This window comes from Nothobranchius furzeri, chromosome 9 (assembly GCF_043380555.1).
Source record: "Nothobranchius furzeri strain GRZ-AD chromosome 9, NfurGRZ-RIMD1, whole genome shotgun sequence".
NCBI lineage: Eukaryota > Metazoa > Chordata > Actinopteri > Cyprinodontiformes > Nothobranchiidae > Nothobranchius > Nothobranchius furzeri.
Window position 1 is genome coordinate 35,519,402 of NC_091749.1, and position 22,928 is coordinate 35,542,329.

Here is a 22,928-nt window from a genome sequence, read left to right on the forward strand (position 1 = left end):
AGATATGTGTGAAGGAGGACCTTAAAATCTATTCTGAATTTAACAGGCAGCCAATGTAGGGAAGCTAAGACAGGAGATGATGATCTCTCTTTTTAATTATCATCAGAACTCTAGCTGCAGCATTTTGGACAAGCTGAAGACTTTTAACCACATTCTGTGGACTGAGAGTAATGAGTTACAGTAATCCAGTCTTGATGTAATAAATGCATGAACTAGTTTTTCAGCATCACTCCTGGAAAGGATGCATCTAATCTTAGCAATACTCCAAAGGTGGAAAAAGGAAATCCTACAAACCTGTTTAACGTGGGATTGGAATTTCATGCCCTGGGCGAAGATAACACCAAGGTTCCTTACTTTGTTCTCGGAGACTAATTTAATGCCATTCAGGTCAAGTGATTGGCTAAGCAATTTCCTTTTCTGAATTTCATGTCCAAAGATGAGAACTTCAGTCTTGTCTTGATTTAAAAGCAAAAAGTTTTGAGTCATCCAATTTTTTATGTCTTCAAGACAAGCCTGTAATCTAACTAACTGATTTGGTTCATCAGGGTTAATGGGTAGATATAACTAAGTATCGTCAGCATAACAGTGGAAGTTTATCCCATGCTGTCTAATGATTTTACCAATTGGGAGCATATATATAATAAAAAAATTTGTCCAAGCACTGAACCCTGTGGTATTCTACAAGTAACCCTAGAGTATGAAGATTTGTCATGTACATTTACAAAAGGAAATCTGTCAGACAGCCTAGTGCTGTTCCTTTGATCCCTACAACATGTTCAAGCCTTTCTAAAAGAACATTGTGATCAACTGTGTCAAGGGCAGCACTGAGATCTAACAAGACTAGAACAGACACAAGATTCTTATCTGAGGCCATGAAAATATCAATTGTAACTTTCACTAATGCAATTTCAGTGCTGTGATGACACCAAACACAGTAAAGTTCCTTAAAAAGTCTTTATTGGATGTGGCGTTGAGGAAGGCGAGGCTGGAGACAGAGTCGGAGAGGAGGTGTGAATCAAAAACCAGAACGAAGCAAAGCAAGTAAATGGAGCAGGCTAGAGAAGGGGTCAAAAACAGGTGAGGGTCGAGATTGCAGGCAGAGTCCTAGGCAGGGGTCAGGTGTGAAAACGAGGTCCGGAGGCTGTGATCAGGCAAGGTGCAAGGCTGGAAAATCTACTGACAAAGAATGTTTAATAATCTGGCACTGGTTGGAGAGCAGGCTGGGAGTTAAATAGCAGAGGCAGCAGGTGTGTGGGATGAGCTGATGACAGGAACAGGTGAGATGAATGAAGTTGATGAGGTGCAGGCTGAGGTTTCTGTGGAGGCAGCAGAGGCAGAGGAGGGTGTAAGACTGGGAGTCATGACAAATTAGAAGGAGTCGACTCATACATAGTCCTCTTGCTGCAGCCAGGATTCTGTGAGAGAGAGCAAAGAAATCTGATTATCACAAATCAAGTCATTAACTAACAAAGTCTTAGAAAAACTAGACCTAATGTTCAATAATTCTAGTTTTCTGCTCAGTTGAATTTATTCTAATATTTATGAGATTTCCATGATTTGCTTAATTAAGCCTGATATTTAATCTGTATGATTTTAGCCGTGGGCAGGACACTGTCTCAATAGGGTAGTGGGTGGGTAACAGTACAGAAGCTGCAGAGGGGTGTGTTAAACTACGACTCTGCTTCCTGGTCTGGACCCTGGGTTGTCATGGAGGACTAATAAAATTGCCCATGTTCCTAGAAAGAAGAGCTGCTCCATCCAAAGAGGGATGGATGCCGTCTCTTCGCATCAGACCAGGTTTTCCCCAAAAAGTTTTCCAATGATCAATGTAGCCCACGGTGTTTTCAGGACACCACCTAGACAACCAGTGGTTGAAGGACAACATGCAGCTAAACATGTCATCACTGGTCCGATCAGGCAGGGGGCAGAGAAAATTACGGAGTCCGACATTGTTTTGGCAAACTTACACACCGAAGCAACATTAATTTTAGTGACCTCCGATTGGTGTAACCAGGTGTCGTTACCGCCAGCGCGAATAACAATCTTACTGTATTTACGCTTATCCTTAGCCAGCAGTTTCAGATAAGATTTCATGTTGCCCACTTTGGCCCCAGGTAAACATTTAACTATGGTTGCTGGAGTCTCTAATGCCACGTTTCTGACTATGGAGCTGCCAATGATCAGAGTCGGCTTGTCAGTGGGTGCGTCACTGAGCGGGGAAAATCTATTAGAAACGTGGACGGGTTGGTGGTGTCCCACGGGCTGGGTTCTATGCTTCCTGCGTACCGTCACCCAGCCGGCCTGAGGTTCCGGCTGCTCGGGTTCTGCTGGAGGACCGCTATGGGGTGGTTCTGAGCTAGTTAGCTCCACGCTAGCTAAGTAGCTATGGCTATCTACGAGCTTTTCAACAGCGTAAAGCCGGACCTCCAATTCCGACACCCTCGCCTCCAAAGTTACAAAAATGCTACATTTATTACACGTACCATTATCACTAAAGGAGGCAGAGGAGTAACTAAACATCTGACACAGAGAGCAAGAGATAGGAGACAGCAGTGGTGGGCAGTCAGGGCCAGCAAAGCCTTCTCTGCTGGCCTAAACGTACTCAAAAGCGTAAATGTATTTTTTTTCCTTTGGTAATTATTTTTAAATAAAAAAAAAAGTTTACTGGTCTATTTTCTTTATATCCTATTATAATCACTTGGCTGTGCTGCTTCCAGTGTTAAAATACCAAGGCTGGGTGTTATCCAATCAGATTTAAGCTAGCTTGTGTTTTCAGGCAGATTAAGTCTGCCCTAGGCCTTCAGAATCAATCGAGAAGCCCACTGTCCGCTGTAAGTGAACAGAGACGAGCCAGTTGCGATAGCCAATCAGCTCACGAGTCAGCTTGGCCCGGGCCAGCTAGCTGGCCTCACGCAAAAGTTGACATGAACGCATCCTGTGATTGGATAAGCAGTAGTTAGAACTTTTCTAGCAGCATTAAGCAAAATATCAAAACTAAACACAGAGATTTGTATCTATAGGCAGCTATCGGTGTATTTTTGAACACATGATGGCTGAAAGAGGAGAAGGGACGGACTTGGTTGCAGATTTACTTGCCACACCATTTTCAAGACGGACCTTTCAAGAAAAAATGGATATTGTGAGAACAGGTCGTCCGACTCCAATGCTAGCTGGCTTGTCCCAGCAGGGGAAAGGATTTGTTCGTCATTTTCAGGCAAGCAACTATGAACGGTACCCATGGCAAACAGCTTCAGAGAACCGCTGCAGGTTATTCTGCTGGGAATGCCCGTTGCTCGCATCAGATGGATTTGGTAGCATTAAAGCGCGTTAAAACGTACGCCAGAAACACGACCGGACAGACACGGCTTTCAGCATTAGCCTCCATGTCCGTAGAAAAGGATCCACTCATGGACCTGAAGCGCACAGATGAACTGTACAGAGCCACTGAGGTTTTCCTCAGGAAAGAAAGAAGGATGGATTTTATTTTCAAATGAGCAGGAGAGGAGGAGATCCATGCTGGACATTTATGTTGGTGAGTAGAAACATTTTATTAGTATTTTTTAATGTTTTGTCATTTCATTTTGTTAATAATAAATGGTAACGAAATAAAATGACAAAATGAAATAATTCTATGTGTTCTGTTTCTATGCAATTTATATTGTGAATGACGTGGTGTGTGCAGCTGCGCCAACATGTTCAATTGTTTCGCGGTGCAATTTTCTCCAAAACAAATGCAAATAATGTGTTTGCTTTACTTATTTATTTTATTGTCTCATCTCTTAAACCCGTCTTTCATTTCTGAGATTTGACAGTATCTGTGGTCTTAGCTTCCTACTCTCAACTGGGAATGCGAGTTTGATTTTAAAGACTCTGGAAATTATGTCTTGACCAGCCTCTGGTGTGTGTGTGTGTGTGTGTGTGTGTGTGTGTGTGTGTGTGTGTGTGTGTGTGTGTGTGTGTGTGTGTGTGTGAGAGAGAGAGAGAGAGAGAGGTTTCTTCAGCTGTGATGTCCTATTGATGGTATTTTAAGGTGTATTAAATTAGATGGGACTGAATAGGAAATCACTGAAGGCCCAGGGGTGGAACGCACCGCCCGCCACTGGGAGACAGAGAAGCAGAGACAGAAGTAGCCGTAGCCGTGGTGAGGCTAAGCTAACTGGACGAGCAACTCGTTCAACACCAAATAAACTGCATGCGAACTCAAATGGTTCCCTAAAAGCTAGGTGGAACAACAGAAAATGTGTGTTTTAGCATGCTTATGTGCTACAATAACTCAGAGATTTCCTAGTACAGAGAAATTTTATTACTTTTAGCAAGCCACAAACACCGAACAGCTACACGTAGTGCAACACTGAAAACAGGAAACGCCTTATCGCAGATACTGCCACCTGGTCTTCTGGTCTTCTGATACAAAAACCCAAACAGATTCCCACAATTTGGCACTGAAGGTTCTGTGAGTTCCTGCAATGTTTAACATTCAAAGATCAATCAGATTGTTTTTCATTTTTATATGGAATTTCATATTATATGGAATCATCGCATCTTGTTGGTCATAATTAATAATGCAGTCGTCACGCTATAAAATGTGACTGCTACACTGGTGAACCATTCGCGCAAGGTTGTCGTTGAACGTGCTTGTTGCTGGGTGGATCTCAATTCCTGCACAAGTGCAAAGGGAAGGTTAGGCTCCCCACGGACATCTCTGTTGCCGCTTTTCTGCTCGACAGGTTAGCTAAAGTTTGGCATGCTATTTAAGATATTACAGTTTTTCTCAATTGTTTACACACATTTTCTGAAAGCATGCCCCATATTTTCAGAACTCTACACACAAATCCAGAAAATACACACACAATGGGCAAAACCCCTCACTTAACCTGCAAAATTAAACTTCACATTCAAAACAATGTACTTTCTCCTCAAAATGTGATTTTGTTGTCAAATGACACACACAAACCATCAAATGAATAGACATTTATAAGAACCAGCAGAACACTCATGTGCTCAGTGTTGATGATGAATGGAAAACACTTCTTCTCCATTCATCATAATGGCTAAAGCCTTTTCGGTTCAGTGTTACACCTGCTACAGACAGTATATACATGCATGTGTTGTTATTTCAGAATATTGTTTTTACACTCTGAACACACAAATACATGGTAGAAATTATTTTACTTTTCCCCACAAAACATTGTACACAATGTTTATCCCATTCCCAACCAACACAAAGTTGCACACATAAACTACATCCAACAGAAATTTACTGTATACAGTTACAGTAAAACAATAAAACTATGCTGCATCCTCTCTTCTGTTGCAGTCTGGCCACAGCGCCTCATCCACCTCACAAGCAATGATGTCCCTGGCCAAGCAGCGGGGAAAATATCTCCTAGCATGGCGATTCCAGCCATGAAAAGAATCAGCTGCTATATCTCCACATGCGTCCTCTATAGCTTGGAGAAGAGGTATACGGGTTTGTGGCTGTCGGTCATACACCTTCCATCTCCATGCAGAAAACAATTCCTCAATGGGATTGAGGAATGGAGAATATGGAGGGAGATAAACAACTAAAAAGTGTGGGTGGCCAGTGAACCAGTTACGAACCACAGCAGCCCTGTGGAAACTTACGTTGTCCCAAATGACAACGTACCTGGGCTGTTCTGGACCATCTACCTGGTCTGGCGGAATGAGTGTGTTATGTAGGGTGTCCAGGAATGTGATCAGATGGGCGGAGTTGTAGGGGCCAAGGGTAGCATGGTGATGGATGATGCCATGGTAGCCAAGCGCTGCACACATTGTGATGTTCCCTCCGCGCTGGCCAGGGACTTCAACAATGGCACGCTGGCCAATGATATTCCTTCCCCTCTTTCGTCTTTTTGTGAGGTTGAATCTAACCTCATCAATGAAGATGAACTGGTGCTCCACTGCAGCTGTCTCAAGCTCAAGGACTCTCTGAAACACGCATGACAATATCAGAAATAAACGTGGAGTGGTCACTAGTGTGAAGCACAGTCATTATGATTACAATATTGAAATATGTATAATTTACTGTACACAGTGTTGAGTGTATGCATCAATTGCAGGACTCACCTGCACATAGTTATATCGCAATTCTTTGACTCTTTCTGAGTTTCCTTCAAATTGCACCCTGTTGACCTGTGGCTCGGATCTCATCAGAGATTACGGTCCTCGGTCTTCCTCTTCCTCATCCTCATCCTCCCCGTCCTCCTCCTCAAACTCTCACTCCAAAAGTTTCCAAAGTTGGTATCCATTGCTCCAACACGGAAGAGCTCACATGTTACCCTTTTATGCTAAAGTTCTGTTTGCTGATTGTACAACTGTGTGACAGGTGTTTGCCCTTGTGATGAGTCAGTGTGCACATTTGAATAGCTGTGTGTTCCTTGCGAGAACAAGATAGTTCCTGTATGAAAATTGTGCCAACAGCAGAGAATTGTGTGTAGTGTTTTGAGAAAAGTGTGTTTTAGATTTGAAATTTGAGTGCAAAGCAGGAATTGTGCTTGTAGTTTCGCAAAATTGGTTAGGGGGTTGGTACTTGGTTACATGTTGTGGTAATTGTGTCTCAAGTACCAGAAAATGTGTGTAAACAATTGAGAAAAACTGTAATTTCAGAATACTGCTAGAAGAAGTGCTGCAAGGTCCGCAGCTACTTGTAAACAGACTGCACGAGGATAACTGGATGTGCTCTCTCACGCACAATTTTTTTCAAAATGTGGAGAGGGCGGTTCTTTTTGTGAAATTCCAAAATTCACAGAAAATCACAATTCCCAGGAACTTGCACAAAGCCAATTTCCAGCATCTGATTGGGGAATTGTCAAGTCTAGAGTCAGAGTAAAACTATGCAATCTTAAAACAAGCCTAAAATAGTCAGAGCTGTGGGGAAACTGGGTCCACAGGGAGCAGGAATTAGGAAAAACACTTGTCTACGTTTGTAACAGAGCAATGGAAAACCAGCGGGTCCAGTGGGGGGTGGGGTTTGTGCTGCTCTGCTCTGCTACTTCTGACAATGAGCACCCGCCCATATGTTGGGAGTTATCTCTCAACCTACATGAAGTGATTGCCCCTGAATCTTTTAATGGCCTCTCCCCCCAAAAATCAGCCAGCTGATGTGTGGATGTCCTCTGAAGGTCGAATGGAACACATCAAGGCTAAAGTTGGAGGCTTATTACCTCCCTAATGTAGCGTTTGACCCCATATCACAAGCTAATCCCTTCCCCCGCTGCTCTCTCATCTCTCCCAGGACACTTTTCAGTTGACTGTTTTTTGTACTTGGAACTTGCTTTGATTGGAACGGTTAGCTGGAGACATAAATAGCCTGACATAAATGGACAGTGTGTGCGTACGCCATCAACAGCATTGTCTGATCATGTGGTGAGCCAGTGCTCGCTGTGCCAGTGTCTAGCTGAGTGACTATCTGAATATTACACACATGTATTTGAAAAAAGAAACATGGAAATGGGGTTATTTTTGCATACCTCCCATCTTATTTCTGCCTGATGTGCTACTCGCCAACATTTCACGCCTGGAAGACCCGTGGAGATGTTTAGAAGATGTAAACATATGTGTGTGTGTTGCAAGTTTACCCCACAGCAGACCCTTACAGAAATAAACTAATAACTTGAACCCAAATGAGGTTTACTAAGTAAATGCTATTTCATATTATTCTCTGGGCTCCTGTTCACGAGTGAGGGAAAGATGGAGCACAAGGTTGACAAGTGGAATGGTGCTGCGTCTGCAGTGATGCGGGCATTGTGCCAGCCTGTCATGTGAAAAGGCAAAGCTCTTCGATCTACGTTCCTACCCTCACCTATGGTCCTGAGCTTTGGATAGTGACTGAAATAGAGATTGTGAATACAAGCGGCCAAAATTAATTTTTTCCACAGGGTGTCTGGGCTCTCCCTTAGAGATAGGGTGAGAAGCTTGGTCATCCAGGAGGAGCTTGGAGTAGATCCGCTGCTAGGGATAGACTGGCCTATCTGGCATTCTGGCACCGTCCCGGTGGGCCGCTTGCCCAGCTTGAGCCGACACAAATTGCTGCTCACTTTTTCAAATTCTCTGATAATTTATCACAATGCAAGTATGTGGTTAATAGTTTCTTCTTGAGAAAAACAATGTTTTCCTAAAATATAGAAAACCAGAGGATGCATTGTAATGTGAAAATGCTAATAAATTTATTATAGCTAATTACACATTATCATCCTTAAATCCTTCATGCAATCTACTATATATACAGCACTGATGAACACTTCGTGAATAATAGTTATTTCAAGGTTCAAGTGCATTCTGGGGCAATATTTCATTTAGCAGGTAAAAGGGCATAAACTGCTCCAAGGTCTTCTGCCTCAGGTTAATGTCTTTTTAATGTCTAAGCAAACAGCTGGTGATAAAAACGATTTACACCCATTTGTGTGGAAAGAATTTTTCCTTGATGAAACTGAGCCAAGGAAGTAAATAATTCCCCCCTTCAAGCAAACAAGTGAACCCTTTATTTCACGAGTGTGTTCAGTTTGGTGTTTTGTCATTGAGAGGTGACTCTATTGTGTTGGACACCAGTAGGTAGGTGAATGTCATTCAGTGGACTTTCAGTCGTTGAGCTATTTATAGCAACACTTCAGTCTGAATATAGCACTGCTCGCCCGTTGGGGCGTCTGGGTCAGCATTTGAAAAGCCTTAATCGCATAGATGGCAGCATGCTGCTAATGCAATAACATCCTTCAGTCTGTTTCAGTTTAAAACGTTGACGACGAATGGGAGCTGCAGGGAATAAATCACAATCCTGGTGAGAAGCTCACATCTGCAGTATAGATGTTAAAGAGAGAAGATGATAAATCGTGTTATTTGGTCCTTTTTTCACAATTCAATTCTATTGATGTGTGAAACTACAGAAGATTGCAGCCTTAACAAGCACATTTGTTCTGATTTCTGCATTTTCAACAACAGTTCTGTGTGATTGAATCACATTCAGAATGCAGCATTATTTTTCATGTACTAGATGTTCTCAGCGTTGATTTTCAGGTACAAACTTCAACAGAAAACGGTAATTTCACAGCAATAAAACACACTTTAAAAGTGTGGTTCACTTGTTTAATCAATACATTTGCAGTGGTCTCTAGTGGGAATGAATGCCTTGTTAGTCATAATCTGGGTACAAAAAGCCCTGGTGCGCCTGTTTTAGGAGCTATAAGATCATTCCACGCTGTCGTTCTTTTATCCATCTTTTGTATTTTTGTTGTTCGGTGTTTACGATCTGAACAACAAAAATACAAAAGATGGATAAAAGAAGCAATTGAGATAAGGAGACGTGGATGTGGGACAATGAACAGGGACGATGGAGTTTACACGTTGGACCGCGCATGGGATTGCATCGTCGGAGAGGGGAGAGCGGGCAGCAGAGGGCGACAACGTCCTCTGCTGCCCGCGGATAAACGGAGAAGGAAGTGACGCCACCATCAGCGTCAGCCTGAGGAAGTCTGCAGCCGCAGACAAAACGTAGCGGTGAAAAAAGTAATGAAACTGTTTCTGTGTTTTAAAAAGAACGACAGCATGGAATTAGAACCACGACACAGCATGAACACACCTAAGAAGCTATAAGATCAGAGGAGAGCTTCACATGGCAGGACTTGGAGCCTTACTTCCTGATATTTGGACATCTCACCTCTGATTGGCTAACAGCAATGTGACTCTACCACTAACTGTGTTTACTCTGCAACGCTAACCCTAACCCCAACCCTAACACAAGACTGGAGGAGTTTTGCCATGTAGTGGAGTTGCTAATGCTAATGGTTAGCTTCTATTAGCTGACGTTCTCTGCTGTTTCCTGGATGTTACACAAACAACAGCCTTCCCTGTTGTGAGTCAAGATGGGTGAGTCCATGAATTCTCAGTGACAGTGTAATGTCATGCTGTCAGGTCTTTCAAATCCTAGCATTTCACCGTCTAGATAATTCACCAGATAGCTTTAGGAGACTATTTTCATGTTCAGCCTGCAAGAAAAACAAACAATAATCAGAAATAATCATTAAAATGTTTTGTCAGATATAAGTTTTTATGTAGATTGATTTTTTTTCTCAACATCATCCCAGTGGGGAAGCCATAAAATATCAAATACTCAAAAACAAACTCTTTGAAAATATGAAAAGGGCAAAGTGAAAACACAAATAATGCTCCAGGTGTAAAACCGGAGAGTTCTTGAACTAAAATATTCACAGTGCACCAAAGCATTAGCAACATGAATACATTGGTGCTAATACAGTGGAAAGGGAGAGGATTTTAACGATAATTTTATGAATCAGATTGAAATCTTCAGAGGAACTCTCTCCTGGCTGCTCTTCTTCTGCTCTTTGGGGTTCTGGTAGGACAGTCTCACGAATACAATAATGAGGATGATTCCTGGAAGAACAAAATCAATATCATCACATACCAGCCCATTAAATGAGCCAATGTGTTACCAATAAACAAGGACATATTGTGCTTCTCTGCACTTACCTATGACTGCAAAAGTGCCAAGCAGAGTTCCCACTGCAGACTGAATCGTTGGCATGCCTTCCAACGGCTTGGCTGCTATTTTGCAGTTACCTCTGACATTACAGGTGCACACCGTCACTAACAGGATGAAACAGGGACAACACAACACTTGAGAATCTAAGAGTACAAAAATAAAAAATAAATTCAGTTAAATTAAGCTAAGATACATTACAGAGAAATGCAATAAGCTGCTAGAAAAGCCAGACCTCTGTTTGCTCCAACCTCTGCATGAGCAGTTACGTGTCTTTCTGTTTTCTATATAAGGTTTCAGCAGCAGCACTCAGACATAAGAGAGCTGTGTGATCACAAGCCTGGAAAAATCATTCCTAAAGTTCAGCTGCATCATTAATAAACAAGAACGGGGCTAGGATGAGCTGGCGTGCAGAAGTTGATCCTATTGATTGTTCCAACTCTTTTGCCCCCCGTCACCTCCCTGATATCCCTGTGGCTCATGAGCACAAACGTCAGCATTACCTGGCAAGTTTATGAAGGTGCTCCTGGGTGGAGAACTGCTGTCAGAGATGGTGAAAGGCACCATGTAGACCTCAGGGGCCAAGTATGGGACGTTTAACGACAAGTTGGTGTGGGTATCTTAAGGTTAAAAGAAACAGGAGAAAAAGTTTATTTGTAACGTCATTACAAAGAAAACAAAGGCCCTTTCTTTTCATGAGTGACCGATGATGCAAAGTTGTCATGACGACCAATTTATTACATTTACGTGGTGTGAAATAACTAACAGAAAACGAGTGTCACATTGACATTTTTTAAGAATTGCAGCTTTTAACATTATTTTGAATTCTTCTATTTCAGAATAATGTGAGAAAAATATCTATAAACAAGTGAAGTGCTGCACAGCAAACAGAATAAGAGATGAAAAGACCTGTGGACAGAGTGGTGCGGTGCTCTTCCTCTTTCTCTTATCTTTGTGAATCAATCTAAAATACAAGCCTGGCTGTATGACGTCCACCCAGAGCCTATCCTGTCAGGAGAAGAGTTTTATCAAGCTGTTTGAAGCCTTATCTGTGAGTCTTTAACTCTGCTCTCCCTACTTCCCATCACTCTCCTTCATGTTCCATTTGTCAGCCTGTGCAGCTCTCGTGTAAAGGTGGGATGTGTACCCACCTGTCTAAAATGAAGCTGTTTTCTATGCTTGTGCCAAAGATAAAACACTTTTTATGCAACATTTTAATCAAGTGAGCACATGAATACTAGATCAATGTGGAACAAATCATCTAAGTTTCTGCACTGAAAGGTCTGTCAGTCAAGCCCCTAAAGACTTGAGATGAATGATAATTATTCACATATTTTCTCAAGTTTTTTTTTTTTTTTTTTTTACAAATAAAAGGTTGTGATTGAGACAAGGAACTGGAGCATCTCTGCAGCACAAACCGGTACAAGCACACATTTATTGGGACAAACATTACTGCTTGTCACCAGGTGCAATGCATTCTGGGAGCGTTCTCTTATAACCTCCATTAGCCGTCAGGAAACCAGCGGTGACGCCAAAGAAATTACACAGAAGATATAATTACAGCTGGGCTCAATCAATACCAACAGGAACAGGAGGGTGAAAGAGAAGCAGGAAAAAAATCCCAAACCTGAGAGGGAAGTGGTTCAGCTGTTTGAATGACTTAATGATAGACGTCATGGCTGTAAATAGTTACAATCAAATGAACCCAACATGAACAGTTTGCAACTGTCATAAAAAAGGGATGAGTTCATCATATCTCTGGTTTAAAACCAGAAACAAATGTGTAGATAGAAAAATCAAGATAATTTGCCCATCTATGAGACCAAATCATTCTGTTCTCACTCTTTTCAAATCAATAATGTGCATGATCTTGTGGGTAAAAGACAACAAAATCTCCTTTCATGTAGGGACACATCGTCTGCTGCCTTTCATGCCAGAGTTTTAAATGAAGATCTTATGTTAGTAAATGACAAATTAAACTTATATTTATCAAACTCTGAGATATTAATCTGTCTGATAGTTGTTTCAGTTGGTGATCACAAATCAAAGCAGATCACCATGACATGTGGGGTCCCTCAAGGTTCTAATCTTGGACCACTGCTCTTCAATCCATGGGTCAGGTCATTCACATTAACAACATTGCCTATCATAGTTATGCAGATGACACCCAGATCTACCTAGCTCTACCACATACTGTGGTCCCCTAGACTCGTTCTGTCAGTGTATGGAGCAAGTTGGTGACTGGATGCAGTCAAACTTCCTCTAGTTAAACAAAGACAAGACTGAAGTTATTGTCTTTGGGAATAAGAAGGATAGGATGGAGGCTGTGTCACAACTTGGTGCCAGACGAATTAAGACTCAGGTTAGAAATCTTGGTGTCAGAACTGATTCAGACCTGAGCTTCACTGGTCACATTAAGGCTAAAGACCCATTGTAAGTTATTGTTCAAATCCAGGTAACTGCGCACATCCACACTAGCTTAAGGGCAAGAACACCGTCTCCAGCCATTACCCAGAGCTGTATCTCCATGATTTAAGCTAACAAGATTAAACCGAGGGGTTTAGATATTCCTACATTAGATAATCTAACACATCTTTGTGCAGATGAAAAAAAAGCAAACATCTCGAAGCTAATTTAGCACAAAGCTTCCAAATGCATTTCAAATAGCTAGCAAGTGAGATGACAATTCTCAGAACTGGGCGTCTGGACTTCTCACAGCTGAACCGAAGGAGAAACCGGATCTCCACGTTTTGTGGGTTGATGCTGAAGGATCACGGTGACATCAGGCGTCTTTGGAGATTAATGGACGCTCAGTTTATTCTGATGTGCAACAGAAACAGAAACACAAACGACAGTAGTGGCTACCCGCTCCAATTACAAAACACATTGTGTGTAAATATTATAACAAGACAGTTACCGCAGGCCACAAACAGAGCTACACACCACACTGGCGTTGTCACTTTCACACAAGTTTATTTTCCAGGACTGATCAGCAGCTCCTCCCAGCTGCTGGATCCGCTTGGTCGCTCGGTTCTACCCTGGCCGGCTTATCATCTCCATAAATAAGTACATAAGTCATTAGATGCTAGAACTTGTTTACGGACATGCGGGACAGGCATTTTACTTTTTATTCTATCACGAGGCTTTGTCTGCCACGATGTGGGTGATTTATCCACTATAACTGGCCATTAACCACTGCCTTCAGCAAATATCAGCTGGAAACCTGTAAAATGTAACTTTACTGCACTTGTTTCATCTACTTTTGCAGCCTACAGATCTACTAGTGTTAACCATGCTGATAGATTTTATTTTGCCGCTATTTAGCTGTGTTTATTGATAGCTAACAGATAAATGCAACTGTTGTCAACAAGGAGGTAAATGGGTCTGCAAATGGGTCTATAACTAGATCAGCGTCTTAACTTCTCCATCAAATAGCAAAATTCCGAGGTGTCATGTCCAGATAAGACCTAGAGAAACTCATTCATGTGTTCATCTCCAGCAGGCTGGACTATTGCAATGCTCTTTTGACAGGTTTTCTCAAAAAAGCTGTGAAGCAACTGCAGCTGATTCAGAATGCTGCTGCCAGAGTCCTAACAAGAACCAAGCACATCAGTTCTGCTCTTAAATCTGCACTGGTTACCAGTAAACTACAGGACCATTTTCAAAGTGCTTCTACTAGTTTATAAATCACTGTGTATGCTCTGTCTTCTCGATCCCCAGTGAGTCGTGGAGGATGGCTGCTTATACTGAGCCAGGATTCTCTGGAGGTTTCTTCCTGTTAAAAGGGAGTTTTCCTCTCCACCGTTGCTGCATGCTTGCTTAGTAAGAGGATTGCTGTAAAGACTCTGACACTAGTCAGTAACTCGATGCAACCTGCTGGGTTCCTTATATGGAAACTTTTTACTAATTGGCTTAATGAACTGAGCTATATAGAATGTTTACTGTGTGAAGTGCTTTGAGACGACTCGTGTCGTGATCTGGCGCTATGTGAATAAACTTGAATTGAATTGAATCGAACTCAGTGACATGGGGCCAAAATACATGTTGGATCTCCTTCTAGTGGCTACACCCAGCAGGACTCTGAGATCCTTATGAAGCAGTCAGCTGGTAGAACCTCGGGTCAGAGCCAAACGAGGTGAAGCTACATCTGCTCACAGATGGAATCAGCTTCCCTATGACCTCAAATGTGCCCCAACTCTAGTAACTTTTAAATCAAAATAGAAAACATTCATGCATCCATCAGTCTTTGAATGAATGTTTATTTTGCTTTCCCTTCAGCACTGTAACTTTACCATTGCCTTTTATCAGATTCTTGAATCTGAATTTAATCAGTGTATTTAATTAGATCTAAATTGATTTGTTTTAATCGTGCGGTTATGTTGATTTTTCTAGATTCATTTTCAGTTATGCTTTTCTGAGTTTCACTGAAATCCATCTCTTTAAATGTTTCTAACCATCAGTGTTGACTCCAACTGTTAATCATACCAAAAGTAAGCTATCTATTTCAAATATCCTGTAATGTACTTATAAAATGTTTGCCAAAATACTTTTATCCCTTTTGTCCATGCATGTCAGAGAAGAGTTAAATATTAAATCTATATTTGGATTACTGGTTTCTGGATCGCGACTTCACGTTTCTGCTAATAAATGTGCTTCTTAGCCGACAAACGAAGCTAAAACACGCTGTTTTACGAGTATTATTCTCATGTCATGTTGTGTTTTCATATATTTTATATTTTAGAGACTAACTTGTCCGTGAAAAGTTCATCAACTCTGCATCAACCGAGGTATTCCTTAAATGTGACGCAAATAAGCGGTAGTCTAATTGGTTAGCTCTGGTTGGCGCTCAGTTCCCTATTTAATGGAGCTTTGCAGGGCAGGAGGCGTGCTTAGCAAAAATAAATAAATAAATAAAGACGTATTGCTTACATTTTGTCACAGTACATGATGAGATAATCACTTTTATGGATTTCTGAAAAATCATTCATCATTTCTGAAAGGGGAAAACTCCGGAATGCAGCTTCTGTTTCCTCCTCACCGTTAATAGGGGTGAGTTTCCAGTTACGGCGAACTGTGACATCACTGCGGAGCGAGAAATTGAGTCTCCCTCCGTGTTGAGGTCCATCGCTGTCGCGTGAAGCCAGCACCAGAGCCTGGCCTTCCCACAGAGGCGTGCACAGGTACTTCCAGGAGTAGTCTCCAACCAGGACCGGACTGTTGTCGTTTACGTCTAGGATGTGGACGGTCACCAGGGTGGAAGCAGACAAGGAGGAGTTTCCTGAGAAGAGGTAAAAGAGCACACCTCACCAACAACTGGACTTATATAAAAAGTGAACTTTTGATCAGCGGAGGTTTCTTACGTCCATCCACTGCAATGACCTCCATGGTGTACGTGCTATTCTCCTCTCTATCCAGAGCCTGCACTGTCTTCAGCTCACCAGAATACTTTCCTATTGAAAAGTATTTTTTGGTGTCCCCTTGAAGAGAATATCTGAAGAAAAGCATGTCATTTTGTAAAATTAGAGACACGATGATCGTCAAAGCATCTGCCGAGTTTGGTACCTTATCGGGTGAGAATCGGGGTCATAACCCCGAATGGTGGCGATGACCCGTCCTGGCTCCTCCCCTTCTCTGACGGTCACCTCGTAATGACTTTGAGACAGGATCGGACCCTCGTTCACATCATCAACATAAATGGAGACGGTTGCCGTGGACGAAGGGCCGTATCGGCCACGGACCAGAGCAACAGGATTCTGGGCACTGAGCACCAGGATGTACTCGCTTTCACGCTCAAAGTCTAACACCTGTGACAAGAGAGTTATAAAATACTAGTGCAGCACCACATTTTCCTCTTTTCACCTGGGTAAACTGGTCCTTGTACTGCTTATTTTGTGAATGATAACTACAAATTTTATTTATAAAACTCTCCCAAATGACATTGTTTGAATCAAATAAAGGCACACAGCTTTATGTTGTCAGATTGCATCACAAGTGAACTATTTAAAAATGGTGTGCCATCATCCAGCAGAAAAAGCACACGGTGCACTCTCCCGTGTCCAATGAGCTCATCAGACTTCCAAGAAATCCAGATTTTTTTTACTGCAAAGAATGGTTGGATTTCTAATAAGATGCAGACACTAGTCCTGCTGAATGCACTCTATGTGACTATACATCCATGTTTCCTGGATAACCCAGTGTATGAAATTACAGAATATATCTTGTATGGGAAAAAATAAAAAAAAAACAAATCCACCTTTACTATTCCTTGAATATGGGCTTTGAACTAAAAAATTATGTAAATTTACAGTGGAGCCATGAGGAAAAATTATGCAGTTTTGACTTAATAATAATACGTTTTTAACATTTGTCTCCTGTTTCTAATAAAACCAACAAAGATGACCAAATCTGACTCTTGAGCTCATGTTTTATAAGTGCCTGTCTTGTGTGTGCTCTGTCTTCCAATAAAACACGTGAAAAGCGGGCATTGACTGACATCATGCAGCTCACATCACGCTGAACGTGTCCCTGTTGCCAAGGAGAAGCAAACCAAGCCTTGGAGGATAGATGAGTGCTGCTGCTGCTGCTGAATGGAAGTGACGCATCCAGAGACTCAGAGTGTATCAGCATGACTCTCTGGAGGCTACAGTCAGTCTTTTGAACCTCTATTATCAAAAAAAAAGAAAGATAAAAAACCTTGAATCGAAGAGACACACTGCGTTGAACTCAGGCTCTTTCTGATTCCGTAAACTGACACTATTGCTCTTGTTGTTCAACAAAAATTTAAACACCTCTAAATTGAGCAAAAATGATCTGGCTGCTCTTTTATTCCTTGCTCTGCTCATATCGCAAGAGAATTCTTAAAGGTGTGGGAAACTCGTTTAATCAATGTATTTGCAGTGGTCTCTGATAGGAATGAATGCCTTTCAAGCCTTTCAAGCAAAAAAAGCCCAAAATTTCTTGGATCAGCACCGCCAAGACTGATGCCGCGCAGAGCGGCAGCAGACAGCAGGAGTTAGAATCTTATTTCCTCATATCTGGACATCTTGCCTCTGACTGGGTAACATCAACACAACTCTACCACTGACTTGCAACGTGGATGTTTTATCTCCACAAACAGCACAAGCTAAAATCGCTTTCATTCATCTCACTGCGTTTTGTAGTGGAGCAAAACACTTCCTGCCTCCCATTTGAGTTTGGCGCGACTGCAGAGTCACAGCAAATGAGCCTGATTTCTTTGGATCATCCCAAACTCCACTCGGTGTTTCATCCCGAGTAGGGTCTCTCAACTCCAGCTTTAGGGAGAGATATGGCTACACTGTGTGTGATGCACTTGGTGGCCATTTCTCGTTGAATGATTGTGTCCAGATGCTCCTGCTGCTCTCTTTGACCGTGAGGGGTGAAGCCGTGGGTATTTTTCTCACAATCCACCTCTGAAACATTCTTTAAGCATGCTACATGTTTTCAGGAGCATGCTGACTTCAACACAATGACAAACTAACGTTATGCAATAACCATTAAAAGGGGTGTCACTGTCATATTTCCATAAACAAAGGCATGTCTATGGCAACAGGCACAGCTACAGTTGAGTAATGTCAACACTGCAGTCATAATAACAGCCATAGTGAGTTTGACATTGAGAGATGGTGAACTAGCTCTTTTATTTCCAATATTGCAGGGATTTAGAAATGTTGAACACCTCAAAGTGAATAGATTCAGTGGAGATGCAAGTGAATCGTTTTACCAGGACACATCTACAGCAGCAGGAACTGCCACAGAGGCTGTTTGAGTCATTTAAAATCAGAGCAAATTGCAATTTCTAATCATTTGACTTGGAGCATTGGAATCCGGGGGGGGGGGGGGGGGGGGGGGGGTACTGATACAAGAGCTTTGACCACAGAAAGGCAGCCCAAGACACCATAGCTAAAAAAACAGAGTTGTTTGTGTTTTAACCTCAAAGCAGTGCGTCAACGTCCATTTTTAGCTTTCCTACATCTGCTTTATCTCACTTGTGCATGTGCAGTGCACAGTTCAATCTCATTCATTCTCCCACAGAGAGCCTGACATAGGCTGTCTCCTGCCTGTCCCACTTACAGAGAGCAGACCATTAGAATAAGCACACACACATGCACGCACATACACACATGCACGCAAGCGCACAGACATGCTGCTAGGACAAACTTGAGCCACTATGCCTAAAATCACTCCTGATGTTTGCATCTGGTCTTAAGAAATTAGATGTTTGTTTATTATCTTTCTAAAGTGTATTTATGTGACTCTAGCACTGATAAGTGATCCCATCTATAATCACCTTGGCAAGCACAAGTGAGACTTCATTGGTTTGTCGGTCTGTCACCAACATAAAGACTTCCTCTTCATTTCCGGACTCTAAACGGTAGTCCACCTGCCAGCTGTCTCCACCTCGAACATCTGCATCCCTTGCCACCACAGCTGCCACCGTGGTGCCCACCGGAGCCTCCTCTGAAATGTGAAATGGTCCGTACTGTTGAGGACAAGGAAATGGAAAAATGGATGATCACTTTGCAGAAATCACTCACTCAGAAAAAATAAATAAATAAAATAAAAAAAATAAAAAACTGAATGTAAAAGTTATCTTCATGTCTGGCTGAACTTCTCTGTCTCCTGCCTTTGTTTATAACATGAAGGTGTGAGTGATGCTATTTTGTGTTTTATAAAAGTCCTTCTTGCTCAACTGCACACACAAGATTAAAATATCTACAATTTTAACTGAATCTACAGGATTCAAAACCCAGAGATAATCATCGGAGGTATATTTTTTGTTTTTCAATCAGACAACATCCCTTTCAATTCATATGGAGATGGCAGGAATGAAAACTTGATCTGCAGACTGCCACTAAGGGGAGTTTTTTCATGTTTACCTTACATTTCTACACTGCTTGGCACAACAAAGTCACCTCCCAAAAAAGGTTATATTTTGTTGAACTGCCTTTAGCTTTGGTTACGGCATGCATCTGCTGTGGCATTGTTTCGATCAACTTCTGCAAGGTCCCCAGATTTATTTCCATCCAGTGTGGCATTAATGTGTCTCCAGGATCTTGCATTGATGATGGTAGAGTGTGACCGCTGCACAAAGCCTTCTCCAGCACATCCCAAAGATTCTCAATTGGGTTAAGGTCCATGTGTGAAAATGGTGTCTTTTCCATGACCACCAGATGTGCCTTTCCACGTGAATGTTTAAGAAACGAGAAAAAACTCATTGCATCAGTTTAGGGTAAATAACTTGTTGCCAGCTGAAAGATCAGCCATGCAGTAATTATCCAACAGGAGGCTCCTACCTATTTGCTCAGTTAAATCCAGGTGGCAGCTTTATTTTTGGACAGGCAGTGTGTGTGTGTAGTTATTATATGTGTCTATGGTTTTCTTCAGACCTTTGCTCATGTGATACCTATATGAGAGCCAGTAAGGGTGGGTGTTCCAACTTATTTTTTGAGATATTATCATTGTTTTCATGAGATAATGGAATTATTCATGATTTTGAGAAAAATCACATGAAATGTAACAAGTAGGAATGGTTATTTCCAGCCTCCATAAACAAGTTATAGATGACTACGTCTCATTTTTGCTTGTGGTGAAATGGGACTACATGTGAGAATCTGTTTCCCCCTTTTGGCCTTGTGGTGCTAAGTGACCTTTATTCCCCCCCCCCCCCCCCCCCCCCCCCGCCGTATGTTTAGACAGCCGTTTAATCCGCCACTCACAGATGTCCTCCAGTGAAGCAGCCGTGCCTGTGATCTGGCTGCCCCATCCGCAGCGCTGCTGAACCCAGTCCTGTCACCACTCGCCTCCCACATCAACCCCGCCTCCCCCCACGCGGCACTGCCTTCACACGGCCGTGGAAAAAGCTGCTCTCCTCAGGCGTGACCTGTTCAAGAGCATTTTCCACCTCTGTGTTTGTGTGTGAGTGCAGCTGTGGTAACCATATCTGTTAGAGTTTTAACAGCTCAACAGTAGGTGTTTAGATATGATGAAAATTAAAAGGACTAGGATAAACAAAGTATATCAGACTGGTGAAAGATATTATCAAAGAATGTTGTCTTAGTAAAAACGTTGTTATTTATGTTTTTCTGATAAATAGACCTTGTCACCATGGTGTCACCTTTTACTTTGAAGTTGACATTTTGGGTCTCTGGATGCAAAAAGTGTCCAAATTTACAAAAGTGACCCAAGCGGTGAGAGATTCTCTTTTTCATAAGTGAACAAAGAGCAGAAACCTCGAAAAGTTGACTTAAAAATGATGCATTTCATGATTCTGAGCATTGGCCTTCAGATCATAGTCTTAAAAAATAACTTATTTTCTTATTTGTGTAAATAAAAGAATTTTCTTTCATGAAAAAAATGACAGAATACAGGTAAAACTTTAAAAGTTGGAATATGGGCAAAAGTCCATTTATTTCATTAATGCAAGGGGAAACTAATGTATTAGACAGACTCAATACGTGCAGAGTATTTGTTATGGTTGGGATGGTTACGGCTCACAGCTCATGAAAACCCCACATGCAAAATCTCAGACAATTAGAATGAAATCAACAAAAGAAGGATTTTAAATAGAGAAATGTCAGACCTCTAAAAAATATGATCATCCATCTCCGGGGCCAAACAAAGTAACGAGTACAGATGCAGCATCTGTACTCGGTACTTTGTTTGGCCACTTTTGCTTTTTTAATGAAATTAATAAACTATAGAAAATTGTTGAAAAAATGTTTAACTTGTTAAATAAATAGTTTCTAGAAATGTATTTGAATATTTTTTGCACCTTGATCACTGAAATAAAATAAAATGTGAATAAATAAAATAAAGCAAAAATAAAATAAACAAAACAAGACATTTAATTTAGTCAAATTCCCACAATTTAAATTGTCAGCAGCATTTTTACATATTTAGTGAAATACATTATTATTACATTATAACCCTTTTGTATTCCTGCCACTTTTTATTTGCACACGTTTTATTTTTGGTTATTCTTGCATTTATGCATTCATATCTCATTTACACAGTTTTCCATGTATGTTCTTACTCCTTGCAAACAGTCTCCACAGCAAGGGGAGCCAGCTGAGGTGGCTAGGGTATCTAGTCAGGATGCCTCCTGGACGCCTCCCTGGTGAGGTGTTCTGGGCACGTCCAGCCGGGAGGAGACCTAAACCCAGGACACGCCGGAGGGACTATGTCTCTCAGCTGGCTAGGGAACGCCTTGGGATTCCACTGGAGGAGCTGGCCCAAGTGGCTGGGGAGAGGGAAGTCTGGGCCTCTCTGCTTAAGCTGCTGCCCTCACAACCCGACCCCAGACAAGCGGATGAAAATGGATTAAATGGTTTATCAAAATGTGTTATGATTTTGATAGGGTTAGGATCAACTTTGCTGCTGTTTGACCTAAATTTCCCCACTGAGGAACAATAAATTCTATTCTATTCTATTCTATTCTAATTCAACAGCTTTCACTTTATCCTACGTGGCAACATCCTCCTCCTTCATGCTTAAATTCAATCCCACTCTCTTTAAAGAGCAAGTCACCCCCAAATCAACTTTTTTTTCCTGATAAACTATATAAATGCATGTCCAATCGTGCTGCAGACACTAATAGTTTAGCACTTTAGTGCATTTTTGTTAAAATTATAATTTTCTGCCTAAAACTGTCAATGTTGTGCCGTTGTCAGGTAAAAACTCTGCACTGCAGTTGATTTTAAATCTGCCATCGCTATTGGCTAAGAGGTACCCTAGAACGTTAGCTGGTACGATATGATGTCACAATGTCATTGTGAGCCTGTGTGTGTGTGTGTGTGTGTGTGTTTGTTAGCGGCTCCGCCCTCTCGGTCTGCTAGGCAACAGCATTTGTTGCATTTTTCAAACAGGAAGTGGGAGCGGAGTAATACTCTGGTAGGGGGTGCCTTGCTCTTTAAGCTAGCAGCCATTGCACCTCGTCCTTCCTGAAGCAAGCGTGCCCTTACAGCTCATAAAGTGTTTGGAGGCTTTTAGTGTCACCACGGTCTGTCAGGGAACAGCTTCTGACTGCTCACCAATTATCACAGTGTGACGGCTCTCCCACATTACCTCCAGCCCTCGTGGCTTTTCAGCGCTCCCCTTCAATACGCAGCTAATGTGGGCAGAAGTAGATTTTTTTTTTTTCTGAATAACAGCCGCAGCTAATTTGGGCAGAAGTAGATTTTTTTTTTTTAGAATAACAGCCTTTTGTTCTGTTTCCACCATTAACTTCACCAAAAAGAAGGAAGCCACAGGAGAGTTTTATTTGGAGTTTGGACTGCAGCTACAATAAAGATGCTTTGTTCTACTGGAACAGTTCAAGTTAAGAACCGGTGCTGGGAGTGGCTCCTGGTTTTGTTATCACTGCCGATGAAGAAAAAATCTCAATGGGAAAGAAATTCAC

The 22,928-nt window shown here is 41.8% G+C and overlaps 1 protein-coding gene across 1 annotated transcript in view; it reads right to left on the minus strand.

Annotated features, from left to right (window-relative positions):
• Positions 1-8,220: 8,220 nt before the first annotated feature.
• Positions 8,221-22,928, minus strand: part of cdh16 (cadherin 16, KSP-cadherin) — a 33,221-nt gene continuing 18,513 nt past the window's right edge. Inside the window, exons 10-16 of the mRNA XM_070554816.1 lie at positions 18,819-19,010; positions 16,073-16,314; positions 15,871-16,001; positions 15,549-15,788; positions 11,014-11,130; positions 10,501-10,617; positions 8,221-10,404 (exon numbers count right to left, since the gene is read on the minus strand). Of these exons, the coding sequence (XP_070410917.1) occupies positions 10,304-10,404; positions 10,501-10,617; positions 11,014-11,130; positions 15,549-15,788; positions 15,871-16,001; positions 16,073-16,314; positions 18,819-19,010 (1,140 nt within the window). The 3' untranslated portion in view covers positions 8,221-10,303. The remainder of the gene's footprint in view (positions 10,405-10,500; positions 10,618-11,013; positions 11,131-15,548; positions 15,789-15,870; positions 16,002-16,072; positions 16,315-18,818; positions 19,011-22,928) is intronic.